The sequence below is a fragment of the Colletotrichum aenigma genome (genome assembly GCF_013390185.1).
Source record: "Colletotrichum aenigma strain Cg56 chromosome Unknown KSG_Cg56_contig02, whole genome shotgun sequence".
In the NCBI taxonomy this organism is placed as follows: Eukaryota; Fungi; Ascomycota; class Sordariomycetes; order Glomerellales; family Glomerellaceae; genus Colletotrichum; species Colletotrichum aenigma.
The window spans coordinates 1,703,237-1,730,852 of NW_023500908.1; the positions used below are offsets into that span (position 1 = coordinate 1,703,237).

General features: G+C 56.3%; 5 protein-coding genes across 5 annotated transcripts; 4 read left to right on the forward strand and 1 right to left on the reverse strand.

Moving 5' to 3' along the window:
• Positions 1–3,079: 3,079 nt before the first annotated feature.
• On the forward strand, positions 3,080–4,858 carry CGCA056_v002483 (SH3 domain-containing protein; the record flags this gene model as incomplete). Its single annotated transcript, XM_037317741.1, has 2 exons — positions 3,080–3,656; positions 3,717–4,858. 2 exons carry the CDS (start codon positions 3,080–3,082, stop codon positions 4,856–4,858), a joined length of 1,719 nt encoding a protein of 572 aa, XP_037183647.1.
• Positions 4,859–13,168: 8,310 nt separating this feature from the next.
• Positions 13,169–14,737, forward strand: CGCA056_v002484 (uncharacterized protein; the record flags this gene model as incomplete). The annotated part of the gene is made up of 1 exon (XM_037317742.1): positions 13,169–14,737. One exon carries the CDS (start codon positions 13,169–13,171, stop codon positions 14,735–14,737), a length of 1,569 nt encoding a protein of 522 aa, XP_037183650.1.
• Positions 14,738–15,808: 1,071 nt separating this feature from the next.
• On the forward strand, positions 15,809–18,627 carry prr-1 (pH-response regulator protein palA/prr-1; the record flags this gene model as incomplete). The annotated part of the gene is made up of 5 exons (XM_037317743.1): positions 15,809–15,816; positions 15,886–16,129; positions 16,189–16,897; positions 16,947–18,192; positions 18,243–18,627. 5 exons carry the CDS (start codon positions 15,809–15,811, stop codon positions 18,625–18,627), a joined length of 2,592 nt encoding a protein of 863 aa, XP_037183649.1.
• Positions 18,628–18,844: 217 nt separating this feature from the next.
• On the reverse strand, positions 18,845–19,759 carry CGCA056_v002486 (uncharacterized protein; the record flags this gene model as incomplete). Its single annotated transcript, XM_037317744.1, has 1 exon — positions 18,845–19,759. The coding sequence occupies one exon, from the start codon at positions 19,757–19,759 to the stop codon at positions 18,845–18,847; it is 915 nt and encodes a 304-aa protein (XP_037183652.1).
• A 2,251-nt stretch (positions 19,760–22,010) lies between these two features.
• FLOT1 (Flotillin-like protein 1) lies at positions 22,011–23,579 on the forward strand (the record flags this gene model as incomplete). Its single annotated transcript, XM_037317745.1, has 1 exon — positions 22,011–23,579. One exon carries the CDS (start codon positions 22,011–22,013, stop codon positions 23,577–23,579), a length of 1,569 nt encoding a protein of 522 aa, XP_037183651.1.
• Positions 23,580–27,616: the final 4,037 nt, after the last annotated feature.

Here is a 27,616-nt window from a genome sequence, read left to right on the forward strand (position 1 = left end):
TGTTGGGGAGCGCGAGACCGGGGTTTGTTTGTGTGTGTGTGAGGGAGTTGAGGTGTTTGTTGATGGGGTCCCCGGGGGGCAGAGACGGGGAGAGGGGGGGGGGCGAGGAGAGTGGTTGGGGTGCGTGGGTGTAAGTTGTTGGTTCTGCTGGGGTTCGTGGGCAGAAGCGCGGTTGTCAACTCGGGACCGACAGGGTGTTTTCGTTCGGGGTATCTTTTGTCTCTGAGACTGAGTTGAGGAAGAGAGGAAGAGAGGGAGGGAGAAGAGAGAAAAGAGTGAGCGAGGTTATGCACGAGGGTAATAGGTGTGTAGAAAAAGGGGGAAAGGAAGGGAAAGAAAGTGCCCGGTTCGGAAGCCGTCTGCGCTCGTTCAACGTCTGGGATAAGACGCAACACACGGAGGACGATGGTACGGATAAGCAGATCGACACTCTTCCTCAACAAGTGAGCAGCAGGAAAAAAGCCAAAAGGCGTCTTTTTTTTTTTTTTTTTTTTGCGCAGGGACAGGCGCCCAGGTCGCTCTAAAATTGCGGGGCGATGGATTCAGGTCGCGTCAATGTCCGGTGCGTCGACGCTTCACCGGCCGGAGCTCCGAACGGTGGTGCCTCGTTGTGAGTGAGGTTCGTCCTGCTTTCGATCGCCGAAGAGGGCTGTCTGGCTGCCTGTCGTTCGGTGGTCTAGCTCCAATAGACGTGATTATCAACAGGCGTGGATCTCTCTCTCTCTTTCTACCCCCGAAGTGAGATTGACAACCAGGCTTGTCCTGTTGCAGCCTGGTCTGTTCGGCGTTGGGCTTGTCTTGCTTGCTTGCTGTGCTTGTCGCTCTCGCAAATCGTCTCGTCTTCTTTATTTATCTTTCTCTGGGCGGCGCAAATCAATCGCAAACCGCTTGTGCTGTCAGACTTGGGGGAAGGCCGGGCGCGCGCGCACTCGAAAGAAAGCAAGCGGGTGTGCGGTCAGATTTAAAGATACGAGAAACGACGGATGCGACGACTCCGGAACCCGGATGCCGCTGCTGTCTAAATAAGAGAAATCAAGATTTTGGGGGCCGACCGGATGAAAGGCGAGACACAATTGCTGTCATGATGACCAAGAATCCAAACCTTCAGATTTCTCCTGCTCCCTTCCCTCGGTTCGCAACTAACCCCCTCGAACTGGCAACTCCATCGAAAGCCGAGGCAAGTTCGTCCGGCCTGTGTCTCAAACGCAGCTTTGCAGCATCACAAAAGCTTGTCTGGACCCAGCGGGCTGGTCGCAGCGGACAGCGGCACCGAACATCAGACACTTGTCGTGGATCACGTAGAAAGACAGGAGCCTTCTCGAACGCTAAAGAGATTGAATACCGGGCGACATAAGACGAAAGCCAAATTGCCCCCAACCGGGAAAGCCTGTGGTTGGACGGGATTGGCCAGAAGCGGCAACTCAGGTTGCGCTCGCAACCGGGGAATGGCTGGCCGTTCGGAGGTTCGGCGCGAGGTAGCACCCTGCGAATGCCCGATTTTGAGTGCGTCTGCTGCGACGACGACGACTCGTCTTCCTGATTAGTCGCCGTTCCTTGTCAGACTCGGGAAACAAGTCAAACACATGTACGAATTAATTCCAGACATGGACAAATGTCAGAACAGATAAATCAAAACAGAGGTCCGGCGGGCTTACCCGTCTGTCTGTCTTGGGGGTGCGCGCGGCCGGACGGGCGGACGGACCTGGGCTGGGAGAATGTCCGATGGAAGGGGTGAGCAAGTAGGCAAGCAGCAAGCACATGCAATGCACGACCGCGCCGCCCGCTGCGTAGAAAAAAGCAAAGAAAGAAACCAGATCCCCGAATTCTTCACATTAGCAGCGTCCGGTCCGAAACCGAAAGCCGATTTGTCCAATTGGCCATGTTTACTGCGGCTGCGTCTCCAACTGGACATCATCCAACACGGCTCTAGAAACCTGAAAAGAAAAGAGACAGAAGCTCTATGCAGGCAGCAAAACGCCCGCCATCTCATCTCATGCTGCAAGTGATGCATCGACGACTGTATCAACTGTATCAAAACAAACTCATCTGCCCACTCTCACACGTTCGGTCGGGTCAAGCGAGAAGCTTCAGAAGCTTCATATTGAACTCTGTTCCCTCCAGCGACGGAACTCAGTCTCGATGCAGCAATTGACTCGCGCCCAACCTGGTGTCACCTCGGGAATGAAGCTTCCACAACCTTCGATAGTTCTTCCATCCGCATGGAACGATGCAGGCCAGAACTCTGAACACTCCCTCGTGAAGCAAAACGTCCAAAACAGGCGGCGGGTGTAGCAACATGTATCCGCTCCCGCACCGCTCACCCCGAAAGCAGCAGCAGCAGCAGCATCACCAGTAGCAGCAGCGGCATTCATCGGCGGCCGCGGGGATGCCCTCCAGCCAGAGCGGGAACTTGAGAGAGCAGGGATGAACACATTGCACACCGTCAACACCCACTAATTCCCTTCGCGAGGCCACACAGCAGACGAATCGCGTGCTCTCCAAGCCCGGCTCAGCCACACGCTACTGCCCCATGTACCCCACTAATCCCCATCAGCCACACTATGACGTTTAATGGTGCCCCTCCACGCTTTCCCCTCTCTGTGCCACTCTCTGGCGCACTGGTGAGCTGTCACGGCAGCTCTTGGTACCTACCACCAGCTAATACGTGGAAACTGACGCCTCTTCTCGCAAGCAAGAGGCCTCTCCCTGACTCTCCGTCTCTCTCGCGGCCAAAAGAAGCTCCATCTAGGCCTCACAGGGCCGCGATATCCACGTTGACGACACTTCTGCGCCACACCAAATCCTCAACAAGCTTCATTTCATCAAGATCCAGAAACAAAAAATAAAACAGGGTCCAGCTCGCCATCTCCCAAACATACAAAAACAGTTGCCGTCACCTTCATAGCAACTGCTTTCCTTTCTGCCATCACCAGCCTCATCCATCATCAGACGATACCCATCCATCCCCCCGCCTCCTTCCTCTCCTACATTACCTCGCATCACCTTCTCGTTTGCTCTACCTCTTCGACACCTGATACCCAAAGCCCACACACGCACAACACCTCGCACGTCCTGAATCATGTCGTGGTCAGGCCCCTCCCACAACGAGAAGCCCCCCGTCCCCACGGGCGAGCACCACCAACAACAGACCTTCCCTCCCCCTCCCACCGACCAAAAGACCGAGCTGCCCGCCAGCCAGCAGGGCCAGCAGCCGTACTTCCCCCCGCCGCCTCCCGGCCCTCCCCCCGCGAACCAGCCGCAGTACACCCACGCGCCCCAAACCCAGCAGCAGCAGCAGCCGCAATACGGCGCCGCCCCTTCCCAGCAGTACGCCCCTCCCCCGGCCCAGCAGCAGCACCAGGCCGACTACAACCCGACCCAGTACGGCGGCGCCGGCCACCACTACACGCCCCCGGGCGCCGACCACACCGACCCCGCCGCCTCCCAGGCCGCCGCCGCCTTCGCCGCGACCGCCCCCGATGCCACCAAGCCCCAGAAGCAGCACAAGGGATGGGGCGAGCGTCTGACCCAGATCGGCATGAAGGCCGCCGGCCCCATCAACGCCATGGCCAACAAGATGGGCTCCCAGAGCTTCCTGCCCACCACCATGGACAAGGAGTGCGAAAAGGCCGCCAAGATCCTGCAGAGCTTCTGCAGTAAGTCCTCCCTTTTCCGTTCACCGTCAGTCCAGAACAAGGCTAACATCAGCACCGCAGAGGAGGGCATCGCATCCGACGTCCCGCCCCAGCAGACGGCGGCCTCCGAGAAGCTTGAGCCCGGCAAGACCGACGCCAGCGGCAGCGGCTCCTCGCGCCCCGTCACCCCGAACAAGGCCAAGAAGGAGCAGAAGGCCATCGTCAAGATCCCCAGCAAGGTGATCAACAAGGCCGTCGGCCTCGCCATCTTCACCACCTTCCGCGCCGGCTTCCAGTTCTCCGGCGCCACCGGCTCCGGCGTCCTCATCGCCCGCCTGCCCGACGGCTCCTGGGGCCCTCCTTCCGGCATCCAGGTCCACGCCGTCGGCGCCGGCTTCATGATCGGCGCCGACATCCACGACACCGTCCTCATCATCAACTCCCGCGAGGCCCTCAACGCCTTCCTCGGCAACCGCGTCAGCCTGGGCTCCGACGTCGCCGTCGTGGCGGGCCCCTACGGCGCCGGCGGCGTCATGGACGTTGGCGCCAGCTTCGGCGGCAAGTCGCAGAAGGAGGGCGAGCAGAAGGCCGCGGACGAGGCTGCCGCTGCTGGCGCTGCTGCTGCTGCGGCCAAGCCTGCCGACGACGGCAAGCTGAAGCCCGAGGACGACAAGAAGGCGAAGCGCAGGAGCAGCAGCACGTCGCTGAAGCCCAACTTCTCGTACGTCAAGTCGCGCGGCTTCTACGCCGGCGTCCAGGTCGACGGCACCGTCGTCACCGAGCGCAAGGACGCCAACGCGGCCTTCTACGGCCAGAAGGTGTCGGTCGACCAGATCATCAAGGGCCAGGTCCCTCCCCAGGGCCCCGCCGGCCAGTGGCCCGGTGGCGCGCACCTCCTGTACGAGGCCCTGCGCACCGCGGAGGCGCAGCAGCCCCTCCCCGAGGCTAACCTGCCTCCCCCGGCCCCCGTCCCGGCCACCGGCCCCGTTCCGACCACCAGCCCCGGCCAGGCACCTCCGGGCTACGGCCAGCAGTCGCCCCCGGGATACGGACAGCCGCCCCAGGGCTACGGGCAGTACCCCCAGGGTGGCCCGCTGGGATCCCATCCTCCCCAGAGCGGCCCGACTGCCTCGGGAGCTCTGGGCGACGAGCAGCTCCCGGGCTACGTCGAGGACAACGTTCCTCGTCCCGGCGTGGGAGACCACAAGCAGCAGTACCAGTGAAAAACAATAACGAAAAGCGTCATGACTTGAGTTTGTGTATGAAAGTTGCGCGATGAGATATCCCTTATGCACGGCCGGTTGCAGCTTAGAGCTTAGATAGCCCCCTCAATGACATAATTCCTTTCGATATCATAATAAGCAAACCCGAGGAATCTGTGATGTGTGTCAGTATCGCTTAAAGTTGCCCTCTCCCCATGACACGGGCGTGTCATCCGCGAATCCATGATGGACAGAGTGAACAGTGGCGCGTCGTTCGCCGTCGTCCGGGTGTACTATGGAAGTAAGTATGTAGCCGAGACATCGCACCTCGCAGTTCGACAACTCGGCCAGACATTCTCCGGCGTGCCACAGACGGCGTAAGACGGCAACAGATTCACGGTGTGCATAATGTGACCAACGAGGAGTGCTGCCACAAACTCCGAGTAACCTTACAGATACCTCTGTACGATTTGCATCTTAACTCTTCAGTTGATTGCTGCTGTCCTAATTCACGCCAGAACCGGTCGAGGCAGGCGTATACTACTGAGTGTTTTACGTGGTCAAATAGGCATGACGGCCATCGAACTTGATATCCAACCCCCCTGCGTAACGCGAGAGGTTCAGTTGTTTCTAAATCATACGGAACCTGCAATAATTTGTGGCTTTTTTTCTGCAAGCTGCGCCAATGTTCCAGAGATGCTTCAGAGATATTGAACCTCGCCCTGGTTGGTCGCGTGGTTCTGCGCTAGTAGCCCATCGAGTGCCATGTTTCAACCGACTGGTTGCCAAGCACCAAGCCGGCGCAGGAACGTATCGTTGATTGGGAAAACAAAAAGCAACGGCCACAGAATAAGCAACGTCTGGATCTGAGTGGTCCCCCTCCCTGGGTTGGAGAAAACCCCTTGCAGGCTCGAGATCATGCGGGGTGTTTGCCAATTGCCGGTAGCAAACCAAATTCTATCCATACCGGCGAAGCTGACTTCAAGCCTGGCGTATTGGGTGAGCTGCATGATTGACGGTTTACACAAGAGATGCCACGGCCGATGCTTGCATCACGCCACCGGCGAGCACCCTCTGGTGCTGTTCTCGAAAGGCGCCTCAGGATGAGAACCCGCAGCGCTCGGCCAGCCATCGGACCGACGAAGTGAGGCGGAAGGAAGCCAGCAGATCGTGATATCCGCCTCCTAGCCTTTTTGGGCAATGCGGGAACAGGGTCACCGGTGCGGTACGGCGCTCACGACACAACGGGTGGGCCCAAGTGCCGGCCGGTCGCCGTGCGCTCCCGCGCTGTCACAAGTTGAATGCACAAATCTCAATTGCAATTAACACGGGGCCATCGTCTGTCGTCGGTTGAGATACCGTAGGGGACAGTGCCGTTAACCCAGGGCAGGGCAGATCATTCGGTCTCTATGAAACGGATCTGTATATGATCCACAGGGGGCCGCTGGGACAGGTCGACAAATTCGGACGAATTTCGTCGAGAGACACTGTCTTTATCCTAAAAAAAGACTTCCAGTGACGGTCGCAAGGCTGGTTCAGGTCTTGTTTTGGCCTGGGCTTGCGTGATTTCATGAGCTTAGCTTTGTAGACTATTTCACATACCCCGCTGGCATTGGAATGCTGGATGTCATTCCTGCATTTCCGCCCGGCACCAGAGAGACGGGACGTCGCATTTGTGACGATTGTCTGGACTTTGCCCGTCTCGCCTGGGCCGCAGGTTCGGAACACGGAAGAGGTGGATTGTGTGCCCTGGCGTGAATGCCCAGGTAGGCTGAGCAAAATTCCAGTTTGGCGCGATGTTGGTGCAAGAAGTCGAGATGGACGACGACCAGGGTTGTGCTGAGGACGTCATCGACTCCACGGTGATGAGACGCCCAGGATGTGCAGCATTGGGACTTTTTGGGTCTTTCGGTACCCCGGTCTCCCTCAGCGACACATTCGCTGTTCAGTCCTCGCTTCGGCCTTTCACCGGCCGCTCAAGAACCCCCCTTTTTTGGGCTTTCCAGCCTCCAGTCGTCCACAACCCCTTCTTCATCTGACATCCCCACGCCAAGGAAAGGTCACTCGAACTGGTGCTGAGGCAGCGAACAACTGGAGACTGATTCGTCAGATCGTGTCAGGTCCATTGAAATGGTCTCCAGTGTGGTTTAGGTGGGCAGATGAGCAGGCCGATCGCCAGGGCCCATTGATGCTGCCCGTTTTTCCCTTTGTTCTGGGGTTTGAGCTTTAGTCGACCATCGGCTTGCATGTAACGACCGGCGTGTCGGTGCCAGAAGCCGCCATCGTCTCCTCCGGGTGGTTTTGGGACGATTAAGCTCAGGGCCAAGTCCAGGTGTTTGCAGATGTTTACAGTGACTGACCGGGTAGAGCTGGACAAAATTGACTTTCTGTGATCCTGAGCTTCCCGTCTCTCGGGGCAGGCGTTGGAAGGTTTGGCTGAAGCCTGCAGATTGGCAGGTTAGGCTCGCTGAGCCGAAAGTCTGTACTGGATGGACCAGCTGCCGCTCCAAGCACCCGCCGCTGTTTTGGGTAGGGTGGCAGCGGTGGCTAGCAGTTGAAATGGAGATACATAGTCTTGGCCTGAAGGGGCACAAAGACGGCGTGTCTGTTGTCAGAGAAATGCTGATCGGCCGCGGTTCGCAGCAAGATCCGCGTCATGTTTCGTCAAAAGGGAAAGAATCAAACGGAGCCGGCACCATCCCTGATTCGAAAGTCGTTGTCTGTTGGGAATGGTTTGGCAAGCCTGGGATGTAGCGTCCAGAGTCGGACTCGACAGCCTGAAAAATGATTTGTCGCAGGGAAAGGGACGTCCACCGCCATCAATCCCCAGCACCGTTCCTCCCCTATTGGGGTCCGTTCAGGGACAGAGCAGCGGGCAGACAGCGGCCATCAGCCAACCAGCCCGAGGTGAGCGGCAATCGATGCCTCCCTCATTTTTCCCTCTCCTCTTGTTGTTGCCGATCTCTAGATGGAAAGCATCTGGTTGGCCGCAAGGGCGCATTAGCATGTCAAAGTGCTCCGTAGACGTTGGAGGTTGGGCTGTTGAATAAGGAGGTGAGAAGACTAGCGTGATAGGCATAAGAAGTGAAGATCAGAGCCGCTTAAAGTGTTGATGCTGGAGCACGAGCGATGACATTCTGAAAAAAAGACTCGGTACGTATTCCGCGAGCCGTGGGTGTGGCCCGTTGGGAGGCTCCCAAGGCTCCGTTGGTTTTGTGGGCGTCTGATGTCTGAACGGTGACGGTGTGCAGGAACAGGTGCAGAGTGCAGCAGTAGGCACGCACGCAGCGAGTGACAAGCACCAGACCAAAAAGTGTGTGTGGTTGTTGGAGTCCGCCGATGACATTGGCCAGTTTGGTGGAGGCGCTGGCTAGCACTGGATCAGATCGTCCGCTCCGGATGATGACGACGCGTAACTCGGCCCAGTTTTTGCGCTGCGAAAAATAGCAACGCTTCTGGCGCACCCGTGAGGCGTGCATGCGTTTTTTTTTTTTTGGGGTTCCCGAGGGTTTCATTCGGAGTAATAGACGGGTGGCAGACAGGCGAGATGGTGGCACTGAGCAGGCAGTGTTTGTAGATTTTGTGGTTTTGTGGACAGCACAGCGGGTACGAGGTTCCTTGTAGAAAGGTCGATTGCGCAGAGTAAAAGCTTGTTAATGTGTTCAGCGGCTCAGCTCCGGTCAGCTCGTAGATGACGATGGCAATGCAAGCTGGGTGCGAGAGTCATGGCCGACGGCGGCTCCAGGGCACCGAGTTCGAGGTAAGGTGCCAGGAGCAGGGCCTTCGGGCGGCAAGCATCCGGGAGGCGTGCGCACTGAAGCTGGACGGCAACGGCATCGAACGGCGGAGCTGGCAGCAGCAGAACAGGATCTGGAGACCTTGAACTGGGGCTTTTTGACAGGACAAGATGACAGGACAGGCAAACCGTCGACAGGGAGGCGACCGGCAGACGGCGACTCGGACCCACGAGGCAGTGGTTGACAAACCCCACGGTGACGAGGGTGTTGGGCCATTGAGGGTAACGGAAGCACAAACGGAGGTCTGGGATTAAGACGCATCGACGGTGATCAGCACGACGTCGATTGAGTGCCGAGTAGAGTTATCTGGCAGCGTGATCCGTCTGGGCATCGCGATGGAGCACTGGAGCATTGGAGCATTGGAGTAGCATCCAGAATTCGGGAGCCCTGCGATGCCATGCCATGCTTGGTGGTCGCCATGAGGCCGCTAACAGTATTGGCAGACGTGGGCCACGGCCGAGTGAGCCGTGTTGTGTGTGCGAGTGAGCGATTTCGACGTGTAAATCTTGAGATCATGTTTGTACTGCGTAGTAGAGTATCTCTCCTTTGGCAAGGACCCATGGCGATGATGGTGTCAAAGTCCAATGAAAAGTCGTCTTTTGTGTGTTTCTTCCCGGCGAGATTGGGGACGGGTGTCAAGCTACCCGTCGCCGCGAAATTGACGAGATTGGAGCGGCCCACGGGAGAGAGAGATAGCCAAGGGTTCTGGAAGGGGATGGCTTACCAGCAGCGGCAGCAGCAGACTGATGAAATTGGACGGGTTGGGATTGCTGGCATTGGCGATGATGGGCGTGGCGGTGGTGGTGGTGGTGGTGGACGTGGGTGGTGGTTTGCAATGGAAAAATTAAGATTGGGGTCGCTCGGCACATGGAAAGGAGAGATTGCGGTGATTGCAGGTTGGAGCACGGGTACGGGAGCGGTACTTGGCGGGAAGCGGTGATTTGGCCGGGACGAGCAGGTACTGGAAGGGTACAAGGGGCAAGCTGGGAAAGGAAGCGGCTATCGAGACGCCCTCCTCCTGCCATCTGGGAGGGAAGGAAGCAGAGCCAGAGCCAGAGCCGCTCTCCCCCTGAGAAAACGGTGACGAGTGGCCAATCACGTTTTTTGGACAGAATTTGTTAGGCACTGGGAAGGACATCCTGGGAGGTCGCACCTTCCAATCGTGAGCGGTTCCCTCGAGCACGTTTGTCGAGCCACGCGATGGCGATTGGATGGCGATTGGATCTGGTGGTCTGTGGACCAATGATACGGCACAGATCAAGTCGCAGCGGGGCTCCTTCCTTTTGGTTCGCTGGCCGTCATTTGCCAACTGATAAGCAACGGAGGTCTCGCAATGGAACTGTGAACTGCAACTTGCAAGAAGCTGCCCTGCACTTCAGAACGCAGGGCAGCCATCGCGCGACGAAGGGCAACTGAAAAGTGCTTCTTCTGCTGTTCCTTACATAATAAGAACGCCATCTCCCGGAGCCCACTTCAATCTGCGTTAATCACGGCCAGCAACCTCTGCAATCTGGGATCAGACAGATTTACGTTAGATACAGACTAGCGAGAGACGCGACGGCCTCGGGGCATGTTCCCAGCACTGGGCGCTAGGTGACTTGGACTAGGTACCAGCGAGCACGCCTTCGAGAATTCAGCAAAGGAGCCGCTGCCGGCGCCGGCGCGACGGAAGACGGGACTGTCAATTGGATCTTGGCCACGCGCTGGTGGCGGCGCCTCTGGATGCGGTGGTTGCGTGGTTTCGTGGCCGCAGCATCGTCGGAGTGTGTTCCTGGCCCCGTCGGGACAATGCAATATCTTGGATCTTGCAAAATGCCATCGTCAGCGTCCAGCTCCAAGCTGATTGCGTGCCGGACAGCCATGCCCAGCAGCAGCAGATGGGCCAGAAGCTGTAAGACGACCCAGGGTTCCGTCACCGTGCCGTAACGATGGCTGGGGAAACTGTGGGCTACCGTAACCAGACAGCGACGGTGACAGTGACAGTGTCGACTTCGACTGTGAGTGCTGAGTGAGGTGCGGTAGCGTCCCAGAAAAAAACCCAGGGCAGTCGCGCCCACGCCGTCTCCACCCAGGGCCCCCACCGGGAATAATTCCCCTGCCCCCATTTGTGCCCCCGCCCCTGGCCAGCCAGCAGCGCCCGGGCCGGCGGATTCCTGGTCGCGGGCTGGACCTCCCACCTCCCATCGCTACCCCCTTTCGCCGTTCCCTGCCCACACTTTTGGAGGTGAGGTGAACCCGAACCCACTCACCCTTTTTTTCCTCCTCCCTTTTTGCTTCCCTTCACCTGTACCGAGCGAGCCAACGATTGAAGACGGTCTCGGAGAGGCGAAGGATTGGATGAGATGACGAGGACGGTCAGTCTGATGCGAGGGACATGTGGTCCAGTCCACCTACATCCAGCCAGAAGCAACAACTGCAGCACAGAACATCAGACAGCGGAGCGCGGATTGCTTCTGCGTGTTCCATGCTGCTACCGCTGCCGCGTCTGCACCGCACCTCAACTGTCGACATGGGACGAGGAGGAGAGCCCTCTGTCGCAGGCTCGTCTCTCCCTACGGCGTGCGCTACGAATACATACAGGCAGAAAGCATCTCAGTGTTTGAGAGTCTCAGTTGCTGTCCAGAGAGAATGGGCTGAGGCGACTCGTCACTCGTCAACCTCCAACTCGGTTGCAAATTCCCATGCACAAGCAACGCAACGCTACTGTACCTATTCTGGAGCTACACACACACACACACACACACACACACACACACACATTCTACCAAGTACAGGCCACAGACGACGGATACGCAGCTGCAGGTCCCGTTTTACCCATTCCTTCCCACCCGTTTACCCTGCACACTGCCATGCGCATCGCCGCCGCCGTCTTGCCTCCTTCTTTGGACCTTGGTGCAGCTCGCCGCCGTAAGACAGAGCCGCTGCTTGTGTGTGGCGGCGGGAGGGCAGTGGCAGTGGCAGAGGCAGTGGCAGTTGCCGTCGTTGTTGCCAAAACAAGTTGCTACTTTAGTGATTTGTTTCTCTTGTGTGTTTTTTTGTCCCCCCCCCCCCCCCCCCCCCCCCCCCCCTTTCGCCGTTTTCTTTGAGGTTTCCGTCCTTCCCTCCATCCCGTTGTCCCTTCTCTTGCCATCCTTCACTGGAAGCAATGGAAATGGCGACAATGGAAATGGAAGAAATGAAAAAGATACGTACCCTGGGTACATCCCAAAAGTGGGAAGGAAGGCGCTCTTCTTCAAGCAGGGCCCCCTGCTGCCAATTTTATCCCAATCACCAAATCCCACCCGTCCCTGGCTCTTGCAGCTGCTGCTCGTCGCCAAGCCCTCTCTCCCACGTCCATTCTTCTTCTGTCTCTGTCTCTTCCTATTTCTCGGTGCACCTTGTGTTTTCTGTCACTGTTGTTCGCTCCAGCCAGACTCTCAGAGTAAAAGAGAGAGGCTTAGCTCACCCTTCCAGTTATCGATATGTAGGGTTCCAGACCAAACTTGGCTCCAACTTCCCGAGCCATTATCCCAGTCCCAGTCTTTCCCTCTTTCTTCCTGGATTCCCACTCCCGCTCCCACTCCCCCTGGTCCACGCCTCCATCTTCCTCGTCCGCACACCCACAACTCCATGTCCCACACCCTCCTCACCCCCTAAATCAGCGTGGTGAACATTGAGAACCACCCCCGGTCCCCGTCCGTCACTCTACGCCGCACATACGGAGTCTCCTCCCGGCACGCTCCAAGCAGGTATTCGTAGCTCTTGTTCGCCTTCTTCGCTCTACCTACGTACCCTACCGCGCTACGAATACCTATCTACCTACCTTGCTCCGTTCGATACCGGCACCCGCCGCATAGTAGTATCCATCCCCTACTGTACTATTTTGGCGTCTTTTCAGCACCGTTACGCACCTTTCTTGTACCTACCCGCCCGCTATTCAGGGACCCTCTTTTTCACTCTTCCAGACCTCTTCTACCTCTTCTTCCCTCATCTCCCACCCTTCCCCTCCTGCTCCTTTCCCTTCTCTTCGTCTCTCCAGTTCACCACGAATCTGGATCGCCAGTCTCTGCTCGCGTCTTCCTTTCCAGCAGCAGAGATTCCCGTTTTCCCGATCACTTGCCGGTCCTATGATCGTGTCACTCGCTCAACACAACCACCATTAGCTGCTATCGCCGGTGTCTGCTTTTTTCCATTTGGCCTCGGTTTGCAATCATCCATACAGACATCTCGTTTTCTGTTTGACAGGTCTTGGGTCGTGGAGCTATCGTCCGAACTCACTTCTCCAATCCGAGTTCATTAAATCCGCACCAAGGACTACAGCACAAGGAAGAGGAACCCTCGACGACAACCGACGACCTCATCTCATCGCTCAGACTGCTCGCTCACAAAAACACCAAGCCGAACACCCCCCCCTACAGCCGTCAAGCTGGACGAAAAACAACTAGACCGTCTTATTCGGACAATGGGCGCTAAGCTGCCTGGTCCGGTTCGCGCTTGCAGTATGCGTAACCCACTCACGAGAACGCTGCTTTTTGCAGTCGTCATCCTGGTCATCATGGCCCTCACCCTCAGAAACGACGCCATCGACGTCCGCGGCCGTATTATGAAAACCGGTGCCGGAGTAAAGTCCTCCATCACCCACCAGCAGCCTTTGGACCCCGTCAAGTCTCACGGCTCATCGTCTCTCTCCGACAAGATCCCCGCCGAGCCTGCCCCCTCCTCGACTCACGTCATGAACTGCGATGTCAACACCGACCACCTGAAGCAGGTCAAGGACAAGTATGGCCTCGACAACAAGATTCACTACTTCAAGCGCTACGTCAGGTTCACCCGCAAGAACATCATTCGCAAGGCCTACACCGTCCTCGACCAGGAATTCTTGCCCAAGAAATTCAAGACGGTTGATGTCACCAAGTCCTACGCCCCCGAGGAGTGCCACGCTCCTCTCGAGCTCCCCGTCCCTCAATCCCCTTACCCTGCCACTGTCAACGCCTCTGACTTTATGTTCGCTGTTTCCACCACCTACAAGCGTTTCAACGACCCCAAGACGAGCCCGATCAAGGAGTGGTCTCACTGGCTTACCGACAGCAACGGCAAGTCCAACGGCGGAAAGCTTCTGCTCCTCCTCCTGGACGCCAGCGACGCCGAGCTCAAGGATGCGAGCGACAGGCTTAAGCGTGTCGGCATTGACGTGGATGTGGCCCACTCCGACCCTTCCATGGAGATGGCCGTTCGCTACCTGACTCTGGTTCCCTACCTTTACAACCACCCCGACCGCAAGTCGAAGAAGTGGTTGGTCACCTGCGACGACGATACCTACTTCCCCAGCATGCACGGTCTCATTGACAAGTTCGCTACTTTCGATCACCTCGACCCGCTGTACGTTGGAACCCTTTCTGAGGATGTCAACGCTATCCATCGCCACGGTTCCCAGGCCTTCGGCGGTGCTGGTGTCTTCCTCAGCGTTCCCCTGGCTGCCGCCATCAACCAGCTGTACGAGGCTTGCAAGACCCCCCAGAAGGTCAAGGAAGCCAATTCCGGCTGGGGTCCCCAGGGCGACATTCTCCTCCGCAAGTGCATCTACGAAAACACCGAGGTCCGCCTTACCAACATCTGGGACCTGTGGCAGCTCGACCTGTACGGCGACCCGGCCGGTTTCTACGAGAGTGGCATCAAGCCCTTGAGCTTGCACCACTACAAGGGCGGCGGCTGGCACTTTGCCAAGCCCTTCCAGACCACCAAGGTTTCTCACGCCTGCGGCGAGGACTGCCCGTACCAGCGATTTATCACGTCGGACGACTTCATCATCGCCAACGGCTTCAGCGTCGCCCACTACCCGCAAGGCATCGACTTCAACCTCGACCAGATGGAGCGCACCTTTACCCCCGCCCCCGATGACATTGGCTGGAACTTGGACTACATGTTCGGCCCCCAGCGCAGATCTCTGCACAAGACTGGTCGCAAGATTGCCTGGGAGCTCCAGGAGGCTCACGTCCAGGAGGACGGTTCCGTACTCCAGATCTACACCCGCAGGAAGGATGACGAGCGCTGGGTCGAGGAGGACGGCGAGCCGATGAGCAAGATCGACGGCGTTATCGAGCTTGTGTGGATTCCCTCCACATGAGGTGCCCTCGGGACTCTCGAGCACGACGATACGACACAGGCGAAGGCCCTCTCGAGGCGCCTTCACCTCATGACATGATGGGACGGGTGGTTTTGGCGAAACGCCATCGGATAAAAGCACCTCAGCAACCCATCCAAGCATTTTCCCCATCATCCCAGGACATCCTGGCCTGTTTTCATAGCTGGCCCTCGGCCGAAATGGCACGGGCCTATTTCGATTCAGACGGCAGCACAAAGGCAACCCAGCGAAGGATAACGGTTGCCTTGCCCAGGGCAAAAGCATACCATACGGATCCCCCAATACCAACCTCCCTGGACAGGATCATAATTATAATCCGCTGACCGCGATACCCTCATTTCATTACAAACCAAAAAACCCTTTTCGATTCGACTCGGTTCTCGACTTCGGCATATAGCTCTCAATCAGAGCTTCGGCGTTTGAGTTCGGGCCTTTTTTATTACAACAAGCATGCTGGCAACCGCTACACTTTCATTCTCCTTTCTTCTTCTGCGGCATTGCATTGCACATAGAAGGATTGCTTGGACGGATCTTGCAATCGGTACATAGACCTGTGAAAGGCCGGACGTTTGGAGTCATGATAAGGACGTTGGGTGTCCTTTTTCGGAGGTCAACCACCTGGATTAAATTACGGTGGCAGGAGGGTGCTCATACCATTGGCGCCTTGTAGAGTTAGACAAGTGTATACAAATGATATGAAATGTTCAAAAACATGACTTGATTCGTCTTGCCTTGACTCGTGCGATGAGACTGCCTTTGATTGCCATGTGTCGAGATTCATGCGATGGGATGAACTTGTGGAGCCTCATATGTCAGGCCAGTAGCTTGTGCTGCGTCAGGCACGTATCCTTTCTGTCTCAGCCACGCCCCACCCCCACTCAACGCCACAGCCGCAGCTGTGCCACACGTGCCCCGCCAACGTCAGTTGGGCCGGTACGCTACTGCTGTGCCGCCCTGTGTCCTTCCATGTTTCGAGAAATGAAGTCATGAAGCTTGCTGGCCTAGCTTGAGCTCTTCCAACGTCCAACCCTGCCCCGATAGGGACCCTTCGACATGGCGACGTGAGTAACCTTTGCGATCACTCGAGTTTGCGCTGTTTGGTCTGCCTGCTAACAGTCATTTGGGGCCAGTATATCGAACATCCTGTCGCTGCCCTTCCGCAAATCCACCCAACTGTCGCTGTCCTCGACGATACGGCAGTACATCAACACCAAATATGACCAGCACCCGGACATGTTCCGGCAGGACCTTGAGGTCATCGATGCCCTCCGACGCGATGCGGTCAACGTGAGGGAGCCGCACCCCAGCGGCATCAAGAAGCTGCAGGCCTACGCCGGACAGCTGGTGTGGATCGGTGGAAAGTTCCCGATCGACGTACGTGGTCGTTCCATCCTACGACAAACGCAGCGAAATGCTAACCATGCTTTGGACAGATCGGCGCCGAGTTCACCTGGTACCCAGCCCTGGGCTACAACACCGAGCGACCGATGGTCCGCAACAACCTCAAGTACGAGCTCATGAACATCCTCTACAACCTCGCCTCCCTCTACTCCCAGCTCGCCGTCACCCAGTCCCGCACCGGCACCGAGGGCCTCAAGACCGCCGCGGGCTACTTCTCGTCCGCCGCGGGCGTTCTCCAGCACATGCAGAAAGAGATCCTCCCCGAGCTGCGCATGTCGGACCCGCCCGAGGACATGGACGCCAACACGCTCGAGTCGCTGGCGCAGCTGCTGCTCGCGCAGTCGCAGGAGTGCTTCTGGCAGAAGGCCGTTATGGACGAGTACAAGGATGCCATCATCGCCCGGCTGGCGGCGCGCGTGTCGGACCTGTACAACTCGGCGGGCGAGGCGGCGATGAACAGCGAGGCGATCAGCTCCGCGTGGATCCACCACATGAGCGCGAAGCACCACCACTTTGCGGGCGCCGCGCAGTACCGCGCCGCGTGCGACTGCCTGGAGAAGCGGAAGTACGGCGAGGAGGTTGCGAGATTGCAGGATGCTGTGGCGTGCGTCAACGAAGGGCTGAAAGAGAGTAGGGGCGGGTACCTCAACAAAGCTGTGCTCGATGACCTGAACGGCCTGAAGAGAAAGGTTGAGGAGGATCTGAAACGGGCGGAGAAGGACAACGACGTGATTTATCTTAGTGAGTATTGCGAGGTAGAGGTTGGAAGCGGCCAGGCTAACACAAGCAGATCCCGTACCGCCCAAGTCTGAACTCAAGATCCTCGACAGGGCGAACATGGCCATCGCTAAGGTTCCGCCTCAAGTGGGCAACCCGTTCGATTACCTCGGAGACCAGGCCGAGTTCGGGCCCGCCCTATTCACGAAGCTGGTGCCGTTCTCTGTGCACGCCGCCATCACCATTTACGAACAACTTCGCGATCGCATTGTCAACGAGAATATTATTGGTCAGATGGAGACTCAGACTGAGAAGCTCCACCAGATTCTCAGCTCTATCAACCTGCCGGGCTCATTACAGGCCCTCGAGAAGCCCCTCGGCCTACCTCACAGCTTGGTTCACCACGCCGAAGAGATTCGCCAGGCTGACGCTATTGGACGCATCCAGCGAGCTTTCTCCGATATCGACAAACTCCGGAATGCAGATATTTCAGTCTTCAATGAGGGCAAAGCTATCCTGACGGCAGAGGAGGAAGAGGACCAAAGGCTTAGACGGAAGTACGGCACAGACAGGTGGTCGAGACCAGACAGCCGGAGCGATCCTCAGGGCGCTGCGTTCTGGGGACAAGTAGCAGAAATCGAGGGCTACTTTGCCAGCAGTACGAGCAGTGACGCACTTGTGCGAGAGAAGTACAGAGAGGTCCAGGACTTGCTGGAGATGCTCTCCGGATCGGACCGAGCCCTCATGGACTACGTCCCTTCAAGCAGACGGATGGACATCCCCGAGCCTTTGAAGCCAGTCATAGGAAGACTGCGCGGGGCATACAACGATGTCCTCCGTCTTGAATCGCGAAGGAGAAAGAAGGCCGAGGCACTGAGGGAGAAGGCAAGAACGGACGACATCAAGCCCGACATCCTCAAAGAGGCTGCCCGTCTTGAGCGGACGTACCCGACAACAGCCATCGTCCCGGCGCACTTTGAAGAGTTTTTCGAGAAGCGTCTTGACAAGCTCTATGACGGAGACATTGAAGCCGTGGCAAAAGAAGAGGACGAGCAGGACCGGCTCATGACGGAGGTGCAACGGGTCAACCGTGAGTTCGAGGGCCAGAAGAAGAATCTTACCAGCGGCGGCAGCAGGGAGCGCGAGCAAGCATTGCAGAGGTTGGACAATGCTTATTACAAGTACAAGGAGATTGTCAACAATGTGGACGTGGGCCGCAAGTTTTACAACGACCTGAGCAAGGTAGTCGGCCAGAACTTCCGGGACCCGGTCAAGGCGTGGGCTGCGGAGCGGCGGATGGACGCAAAGAGTCTCGAAGAGTCGGTATTGTCCTATCATTCTGTAGGAGTATTTGCTAACAACGTTCCAGGGAGGTCAACATGCCGCCTCTCGGCTCTCTCAACATCAACAGATCCCCAGTCCACTCGCCCGCTGGCTCAACGTACGACCAACGCACAAATAATTCCTACTTCAATGCCAGTGTCGTTCCCGGGTCCTCACAGCCTCAGCAGCAGCCCTCAAGACAGGAGGTGGTGCATCCTCCCGCCGAGGCACACATTCAGTCATGGGCGGGCTCAACCGTCGAACCGCAACACCCCAGGCCAACTAGCATGTGGCAGCCCGACATGGGGATCAAGTTCTCGGCACCAGCCGGCTCATCGGCTGCCCCCACCACGCAGCAAGCGCAGGGATCGGGGAGCAAGCCCCCGCAGGGCGGCACCTGGGACCCGGGCTCCGGAATAAGATTCGGATAGGATACGGAACGGTTCCCGCCCCCTAGACGAGGACCGCAAGCGTAGACATTTGGTTCAGGTAGAAAGAGTGCCGCGATGTCGTTGAGCTCGGCGTTGGTGGGTTTGTGTCCTCGTCGCTAGATGTATTCATAGCTCCAGCTTTGTTAATGACCCCTGTTGATCCGTACATAATTCCATCCACGAAAGCTTTTTCCATTTACATCCTGTGCCTCCTCCGTCATCTGCGAATCCTAACGCGCGCCACGATGCCCCACCCCCTCATGCTCTCCCAGATCCCCAGCTCGTTCTCCCTGCGAAACGTCACTTCCTCTGCGCGCACCGTCATGCTTACATCCTCATCCTGCTGCTGCTGCTGCTGCCGCCTTGCCTTGCTGAAGTCCGGCGGCGGTGCCGATGACGACGACGAACTTGCTGCCGCCTCGGATGACGAGCCCCCTCTGAACAGCCCCCAGCCCCGCGCCTTCTTCTTCTCCTGGATGACCTGCTCCACGACCTGCCGCACGACGGTGCGGTCGACCTTGGGCTCCGGCTGCAGCTGCCGCGCGAGGCGGCGCGCCATGTCCTCGTCGGCCCACCACCACTCTTCTTCGCGGGTGGTTTCGGGGGAGGAGGAGGAGGAGTCGGACCAGCGGCCCCATTCGTCGAAGGCGGCGGGCGGGTTGGGGCGAAGGGATGATGAGGAGGAGGGTTCGCGGAGGGAGGATGAGGACGAGGAGGGGCCTGTGGGGGGAGTTTGTCCCGGTTTTGAGGGGGATTCCTTTGAATCTGCGGGAGAGACGCGTACGACTTGCACGACTTCGTTTGTGTCGGAGGCGATGCTCCAGCGGGGGTCTACGGCGGCGGCGGGGACGAAGACGAGCTCGGCGAGGGGCGGCGGGGAGGGGGACGTTGCGAGGGTTGTGAGGAGGGCGGCGAGGTGCGGGGTGAGGAGGGGCAGGAGGGTTGTTGTTTTGTGGGAGGCGAGGGCGGATTGTTGGGCTTGGGTTGTGCGGAGGAGGGAGGTTAGGGAGGAGAGGGTTTGGGGGAGTTGTTGTGAGAATGAGGCAGGGGAGGGGGAGGTGAGTGAGGTGTAGGCGGGGGGAGGGTCGGAGGGGTCGTTGTCGAGGTCGTAGGAGGGTGGTTGTTTAGACATTTTGATTGTTGTTGGGTATGTTGTTGCTGGTGGTGAGCGGTCGACGATAGGTAGGTGAGGTAATTGACGATGTTTGGTTGGGTGAGGCTATTGATGATAACTTGGTGACAATGGTGTCAAGTTGCTGTTGATCTGACTATGATTGGTAAGAAAGGCAAGAATACACGATCTTCTCGTTTAAAGCCTTGATGAGCTATAGACGCCTGGTAATATCGCTGTGTGACAAAAGAACAATAATTGGTTGGCAAAGAACGCCAGAGAGGTTGTTCATGAATGGATGGAGATCACGAGATGAGCTGCCTTGTGTCAGCCCCAGTGGGAAAACGCCACCCAGTGTGCCTCGTCCTATCACAGGATGAACTTGCATGCAGCCACAAGAGGATTATTTCGCCTCCGAAGATGAAGTGTTCACGTGAGTGTGAACTCGGCCGACGGCGATGAGCGGGAATTATACTTTATGAGGCTGGGTCCGGACGATCTAAATGATTTCTCCGATTCTATCAGGGTCGTTTGGTGAAGAATGAGGTGCGCTGGGCAATGGAAATGAGGGAGATGCGGAGGCCAGAGACTAGGAAGATGGCGTGAGGCTGCGCCCCCCCAGCTCATAGCCGACCGAGCCTTGGGTTTGCTGTGCCGTTGATCCTGACTGTCCCTGGGGGGATTGTGCGACATGAACCGGTTATGGCGGGGCGTCTGGGCGAACACGCTAAGTCGGGGGTTATTGGACAGTTGTGGCACCAGGAATCAGGATGACTACGACTCTGACCGAATCGTCCATTCGCGCAATGAGCCAGATTGAGGTGCCCCCTTGGAACTAGCGTCGCCCGATTGCTGTGTAACCAGCGCGGGGACCCCCTTTTCGCTTCCAGCATTCCGGAGACAGGTGACCGATTTTTGAGGCCCACCCCTGACTCCGCCTCCGGTTCGGTCCCCGGATGCGGGCTTCGGTGCCGACTGGGTCGGGTTATGTTGTTAGACGCGAGAGCCCGAGAATGTTGATCTGGAGGTTAGCTGAGTGATTTATCGTGGGTGATGCTGTCTAGCCTGCGGGATTTCTCTGCGAGATCAGGAGTGCAGATGCTTTGGCATGATGTAAGTCTGGAATTGATTGGGATTGTTCAGCTGAGGCGTTCCTCGGTGAGAGGATTGGAACTCGGGGATCCATGAGTGCGACTCTGATTGCCGACGGAATATTCCTACGGGGCAAAATCTTATCTGATAGACCCTGTGCATACCAAAGAACCCTGATTTTGAGGCTGAGATGCTCATCTACATGAAAGCAGCGGTTCATCAGAGTATGGTCGGGCCTCAATTGGTGAAAACACAGCAAGGTGCCCTGGAAGTGTGAGTCGGGCGGAATGATCGCCGTCTTATCCCCCACAGACCCACATACCAAGCCACTAGGCAGCCGTTTAGGAAGGCTTCTGGAAGGCGAAGGGAGCTTGGACCAGGATCATATGACTTACTCTAGGCGCCACTGATGACATGAAGTGGTTTTTGGGGTGATGAATACCATGAATATACAGGAGCTTCTGAGAATAATTCATGAGTTCGGAGGTGGCCGAACACTTGGTTACGTCGGAAAAGATAACGTGACCTCGATAGAGGGAAGAGAAGGGATTATCTGGCACTATTCTTCTATTCACCTTCATACCTTGGGCGCATTCCAAGTGACATACCAAGACCATTTCAGCCCTTCCTGGGCTCCTCCACACACCCGCTCGGATAGCTCCTACGCGCCATTTGCTGCTTTCCCCTCTTCGGCATGGCCCTTGGTAGTGTTGCACGAGGCTCAACGATTGGCTTCCGCTCCTGCAAGAATGCCTTGCGATCTGCCGTCGTGCCTATGACTCCTAAAGGTTGGCATATCAGAAACGCGAATAGACCGAGCATACATAAAAAGGAGGAGAGCCATCTACAACGTTTGCTCTTTCGTGTCACACAAGTGTAACATTATCCTGAGATACCCCAACATACCCTCCTTCGTTATTAAGGGTTGTAAATTACTCCGTGTTAGAACCAACGCCACCAACACCTCATCGGCTCATCCAAAGCATAAGTAAACCTTCTCGTCACCCGCCACGCTTCCTACTCGGGTTCTCCGATAGACATCAACGACGACTATCTATATAAGATCAGTCTTACTCGCCATCTGATCCATTTGATTCCAGCCAGCAAAGCAGTCACTTAATCACCCCTCATCTTTCAGACCCCATCACCATCTATCAAAACCCAAACAAACACCGCCAAAATGTCTTACAGAATCGCTGCCCCCGATGAGTACTTGGCCATCACGGGTATGTCCGTGAAAACGGTCAAGATCACAAAGGCAACATGGGTCTGGCCCTTCCAGCGCTGCATGCGCTTCTCCGTCCAGCCCCACGACTACGCCATGAGCCTGCAAGCCATGACCAAGGAGAAACTGCAGTTCCTGCTGCCCGTCGTCTTCACCGTCGGCCCGGACGTCAACTCCCGCGGCGCAAACGCCCAGCACCTCTACCACGGCAGCAACAGCAACAACAACGACAGCTCCGTCCACAGCAACGACCACGACTCCATCCCCGCCAACACCCGCGAGGACCGCGGCGACGCCCTCATGAAGTACGCCATGCTCCTCGCCGAGGCCGCCGACAAGAAGGGCGGCTCCATGCTGCACCTCGAGAACATCGTCAAGGGCGTCATCGAGGGCGAGGTGCGCGTGCTCGTCTCCAGCATGACCATGGAGGAGATCTTCACCGAGCGCGAGGTCTTCAAGCGCCGCATCTTCAAGAACATCCAATCCGAGCTCTCCCAGTTCGGCCTCGTCATCTACAACGCCAACGTCAAGGAGCTCAAGGACGCGCCCAACAGCATCTACTTCGAGTCGCTCTCGCGCAAGGCCCACGAGGGCGCGACCAACCAGGCCCGCATCGACGTCGCCGAGGCGCAGCTGCGCGGAAACGTCGGCGAGGCCCAGCGCAAGGGCGAGCAGGACCGCGAGATTGCAAAGATCAACGCCGAGACCGCCGTGCAGAAGACGGAGCGCGACATTGAGCGCGCCACCGCCGAGGCGAACCTCGACACGCGCCAGGCGTCGCTGACGCGCGACGTCGACATTGCCCGCGTGCAGGCGCAGCGCGCGCTCGAGAGCAAGGACGAGGACCTGAAGAAGGAGGTCGAGGTGAAGCGCGCGGCGGCCGAGATCGAGCGCCTGCGCGCGCGGGACGTCGTCAAGGCGACGATTGAGCGCGAGGCGCGGCAGCAGCAGACGGATGCGGAGGCGTACGCCGTCGAGGCGGACGCGCGGGCGCGCGCGGAGAAGAACAAGCGCGAGGCGGAGGCCGGCGCGTACGGGATCGAGGCGGATGCGAAGGCGCGCTTCGAGAAGAACAAGCTCGACGCCGAGGCGGCGCAGTACGCGACGCAGCTGGCGGCCGACGCGGACCTCGCGGTGTCGCTCAAGAAGGCCGAGGGTCTGTCCGCGATGGCGGACGCGTACGGCAAGATGGCGCAGGCCTTCGGCGGCCCGGCGGGTCTGATGCAGTACCTGATGATCGAGAAGGGCACCTACGTCGAGCTGGCGAAGGCGAACGCCTCGGCCATTCGCGGTCTGGAGCCCAAGATCAGCGTGTGGAACACGGGGTCTCAGTCAGGCGAGGGTGGCGGCAACTCTGGGGTCGACACGATGAGGAACATTTACCAGATGCTGCCGCCTTTGATGACGACCATCAACGAGCAGACTGGTATTACCCTCCCTGAGTGGCAGTTTGGTAAGCTCAACGCTGGCATGAACGCTATGCAGGCTGAGCAGCAGGGCAAGAAGGTCAACGGCGGTCGCTGAGAGACCATGACGGACAACACTCGTTTGTGGAACTGGGGATATCGGCGTTGATGGCTTAGTTTGAGATACCAGGGCGGTCACTGTCGATTATAGATTTCATTTGTCTGCAATTTATCAGTAGCAGTACCGGGTCACGACGGCATTAATTAGAGATTGTGATTTCAAAATGGCATTTATCATTTAATAAGTAACGCTAAGTTCATGTATTGAATGGAAAGTAGCGAACGAAGTTTTGTCTGCGCATCTCTATAACAGAAAATTGTGCATCCAAAAGCATAAAATCTCTAGTTACCTCACGCACACCATGGTTTCATTTCGTCCGCCCCAGATCAGACCACGAAGAATATCCCGTGCGCCTCACTGCAGATCATCATGATTGATATGGAGGGGTCGGGTAACGACTGTTCAATCAAACGGCATGATTCAAGTTTCGAGGCTGTGCCGGGACGGTTCACGCCAGAGCCTGCCGCTCTCTTGCAGCAGTCTAGACTGCAACGATGCTGGTGTGCCAACAACCACCACATGCCGCAGCCAATGATCAAGGGCTCCCACGGCACTGGTCTGTGAGGATGCATCGGGTAGAAGAGATGTATGAGCTGGCACTGCAGAAGTGAAGTTGACCAAATTCCAATTCTCAACGCGTGGGCTAGCTACAAGAGCAGTCATATTTAATTCCCACGACCAGCCCTCGGCGATGGGCATTTATACCCCTAAATCAATCCTTCTTTTGAACTTACTTCTGCTGGCGAAAATGTCACGAAACTTCTGAAAATTCCTCAGCGCGACTCAAACACTCTTATCGAAAGACTACCCAACAGCCTTGCGATGGTTCCCTTTGGCTTCAGCGTGGGCGACTTCTACCCACTATTGCAGGGTCTGGTGACTCTTGTCGGACTTCTGCGCGGCAGGGCCATCCGAGAATTTGTGAAGCACATACATGTATATGAGTCGTTTGCGTATGCAGCCCAAGTCATATGCGACTCAGCGGCGCAGGACAATACCAGACTGCTGCGTATTCTTGGGCCCGAGTTACAAGCGGTCGCCGGTCTCCTCAACGACTTCTTCGCCAAAGTTACGAGTCTTCAGCCTTTCCTCGGGGAAAAGCGACATAGAGATTGGTTCTCAAAGGTCATCCACAAGATACGCTGGAAACATTACGATGGCATCCTGAGCAGTCTTCGGGCCGATCTTGCTGGAAAGTTCGAAGTGATTAATCTTGTAATCAATTCAATGCGCTTGTAAGATTCTACATGGCTTTCGATTTCCTCCTTTCGCCGTCCTTCTAACTAGATGCCTAACTAGGGGACCGAATAACGTTATGGACTATAGAGTGCTCATCGGCAGACTAAGGCATAGGCAAATTGGGACCACCTTTATGGTCTTAGATGCCCGGTCGAAGTACCACATATGTTCGACAACATCTATATCTTCTTGGGACGTAAGCCTCCTATTTCGGGGGACCTCGGTCATTGTGGTGTTGTCTCAACTAACAGATTGAATCCAAACCTAGGGTATCCATGATCTTCTGCTACAGGAGTTTTGTTCAGGTCGGCGGCCATGTCAAGCTGTTCAAAATAAGAACTACATCCTACACAGCGCAGTAACAGACAAAATTTTCGTCCTCACTGGCCCTGGTGTACCTCCCTTCACAGGGCGTGAGGATGCGATTGAGATGAGAGTGATTTTCCGTCCCGAGGCGCTAGACAATTCTCGGTTTCCGGTTTGTAGTACTGACTGGCCGGAGTTCGAGGGCGAAGAGGTAGCCTGGTAAGTTTTGACGGGTTTGAGAGCCTCAAAAAAGTGTACTGACTAGTCTTGAAGTACTAATTGCGGTCTTTCGGCCCAATTCTTGTCTTCGCCTGAAGGCAAGCCGGACCCAATTACCTCGCTTGCATTGGAAGAGATCAAGAAGACTGGCTTGAAAGACTTTTTCACACAGACAATGCGGCAGCGGTGCAGTGACGGAAGAAGCGGTGCCCATGGTGAATCGAGGCAACAAACGCTACGCGAGTGGATAGATACTCAAGTTTCGGAATTCGGCCCTCTGCCGCGACCGCCACGTCGCAAACAATCCAAGATCCGACACTTTAAGAGGATTGTCTTTTGCGACGAACAATGGCCAGATATTGCAATGCAGTTCGATCGACATACAGAGCTCTTGGTCAGTCTATTTCGACCACAGGAAGACACCATATTCAGGATTCCCAATGGAGAAGCTGGGCTGCGTCAATTCCTCCGTGCCGGATTAAGAGCTAACGACCGTAACACAACGCTCGATCCATCCACAGAAATTCTGACGCTTGTCCAAGACTACATCCAACAAAGCCAACAAGTTCAAAGTCCCTTCCGGGAGTCCGTCTTGCGCGCAAGATGCTTGTTGTGGACCTTGGAAGACGTTTGGACCCTGCAACACGACTGCCTGTCTAGTTGCCACGCATTCTTGAGCCTGGCAATGAGACGGGTGTTTATGATGAGGATCTTCAATTTTACTTTCGGTGTTTTACCGCTGAATGCGCTGGCTGCTCCGTTGATCCAGGCAGTGTTTTATGTCATCCGTTACTTCCTTGATGCCCAAAAATGGAGACATGTTGATATTCGGGAATGCTTTCGATTATTGATCATTGACACTACAAGGCTCGCGTTGGAGTACCATGTAAGTGGAGCTCTAGACGCCTATTTTCAACAAGAGGACAGCCTGCAAGTTCAACTTTCCCGCGGAAGTCAGGCTTGGATGACGTCTATTCTTCGAACAAGAGGGAAGATTTTGAATGACATCCCAGAAAGTCTCTTCTGATTCGTTGAAGGGAACTGTCTCGAGATAGAATAGGGACACGCCTACTTTTACGACGATTCATTTAGTCTAACAGTGTGGGCTTTCTATGTACCTGTTAGTTTGCTAGTTACATTAGGCTTTGTTTAATGATTGTAGCTAGATACTAAAATGCCAGGCAGTTTCAAATTTTGAAATCCCACATAATATTGCTTCATCTATTCATCGACACTATTGTCTCCAGAGTCGCCAAATCCCATCAGCTACCCTGGACGGGCGTTACTAGAAAGCAGCTTATCGCGACCATCAGCCCCTGCACTTTCTCTTTGCCGTCGACGACGTGAGTGGGCCGAGACACGAAAGTACCCATCGCCTTCTCTCCATTAGATGCCGCCAAGGCCGAGTCTACGGCTAATCGCGCACTGCAAAGAACGTTGTTACTGGAAATTGTTTATGCAGGAGCATACATATATCAAGTGCGAACACAAAATTTGTCAGCAGGGTCGCAGCGCAACAGACATTTCCCCCATTTCACTTTTTCACATGTTCGTCATACACCAGCAACAGGCAACAGCCCCTAGCCTCTTTTTGCTTTGATAGAAAGTTGTGTATAGCAAGGTGAATGATAGCACTGACTTGTTCATTTCATTCGCATGACACGATCTATCTATCCATGTGACGCCAATTCCCGGTGTGATGGGATTAGACCCATTGAAGCGGGTGATTCGTCCCCCCCTTTGAGCAGAGTCAATAGCAGTGACAGGTTTGCAAAAACACTGCAAGGCGCTGTGGGTGCTGAGTCCATAGTATTCAGCAAGAGTGCCGGAATAAAGACCTCTCACGTCCGCCATCGCCGCCCCCTTTCTGTCGCCCGTGTCACCCATACTTCACACATTGCCCGCACTTGCCATATCTCCTGCCTTCCTGCGTCATCTCATCCAATCGCCAAAGGTTAGTCCAAGCTTTCGCTACCGTAGTGTTCATATCGACCCAGTCACCGAAGAGAAGTCTTCCGTGCTTTAGTAACCCGAGCCTCCCGTAAGGAGAATGGATCTCGCCCCCTATGTGAAACTAGGAGATGAGACTCATTGTTTAGACTTTTTTTCGTATTCTTGACAAGATTCGGACTTCTATTCACCTCCCGAGTTCGCCGCTGTCTAACGAACTGAACTCAACTGTACATTAACTGATGTTTCTTCCCAGTTAGTCAACCCGACCGGCCGAAAATCTTGCCAGACCAAATCAAATTCACACGGAATTCCCAACA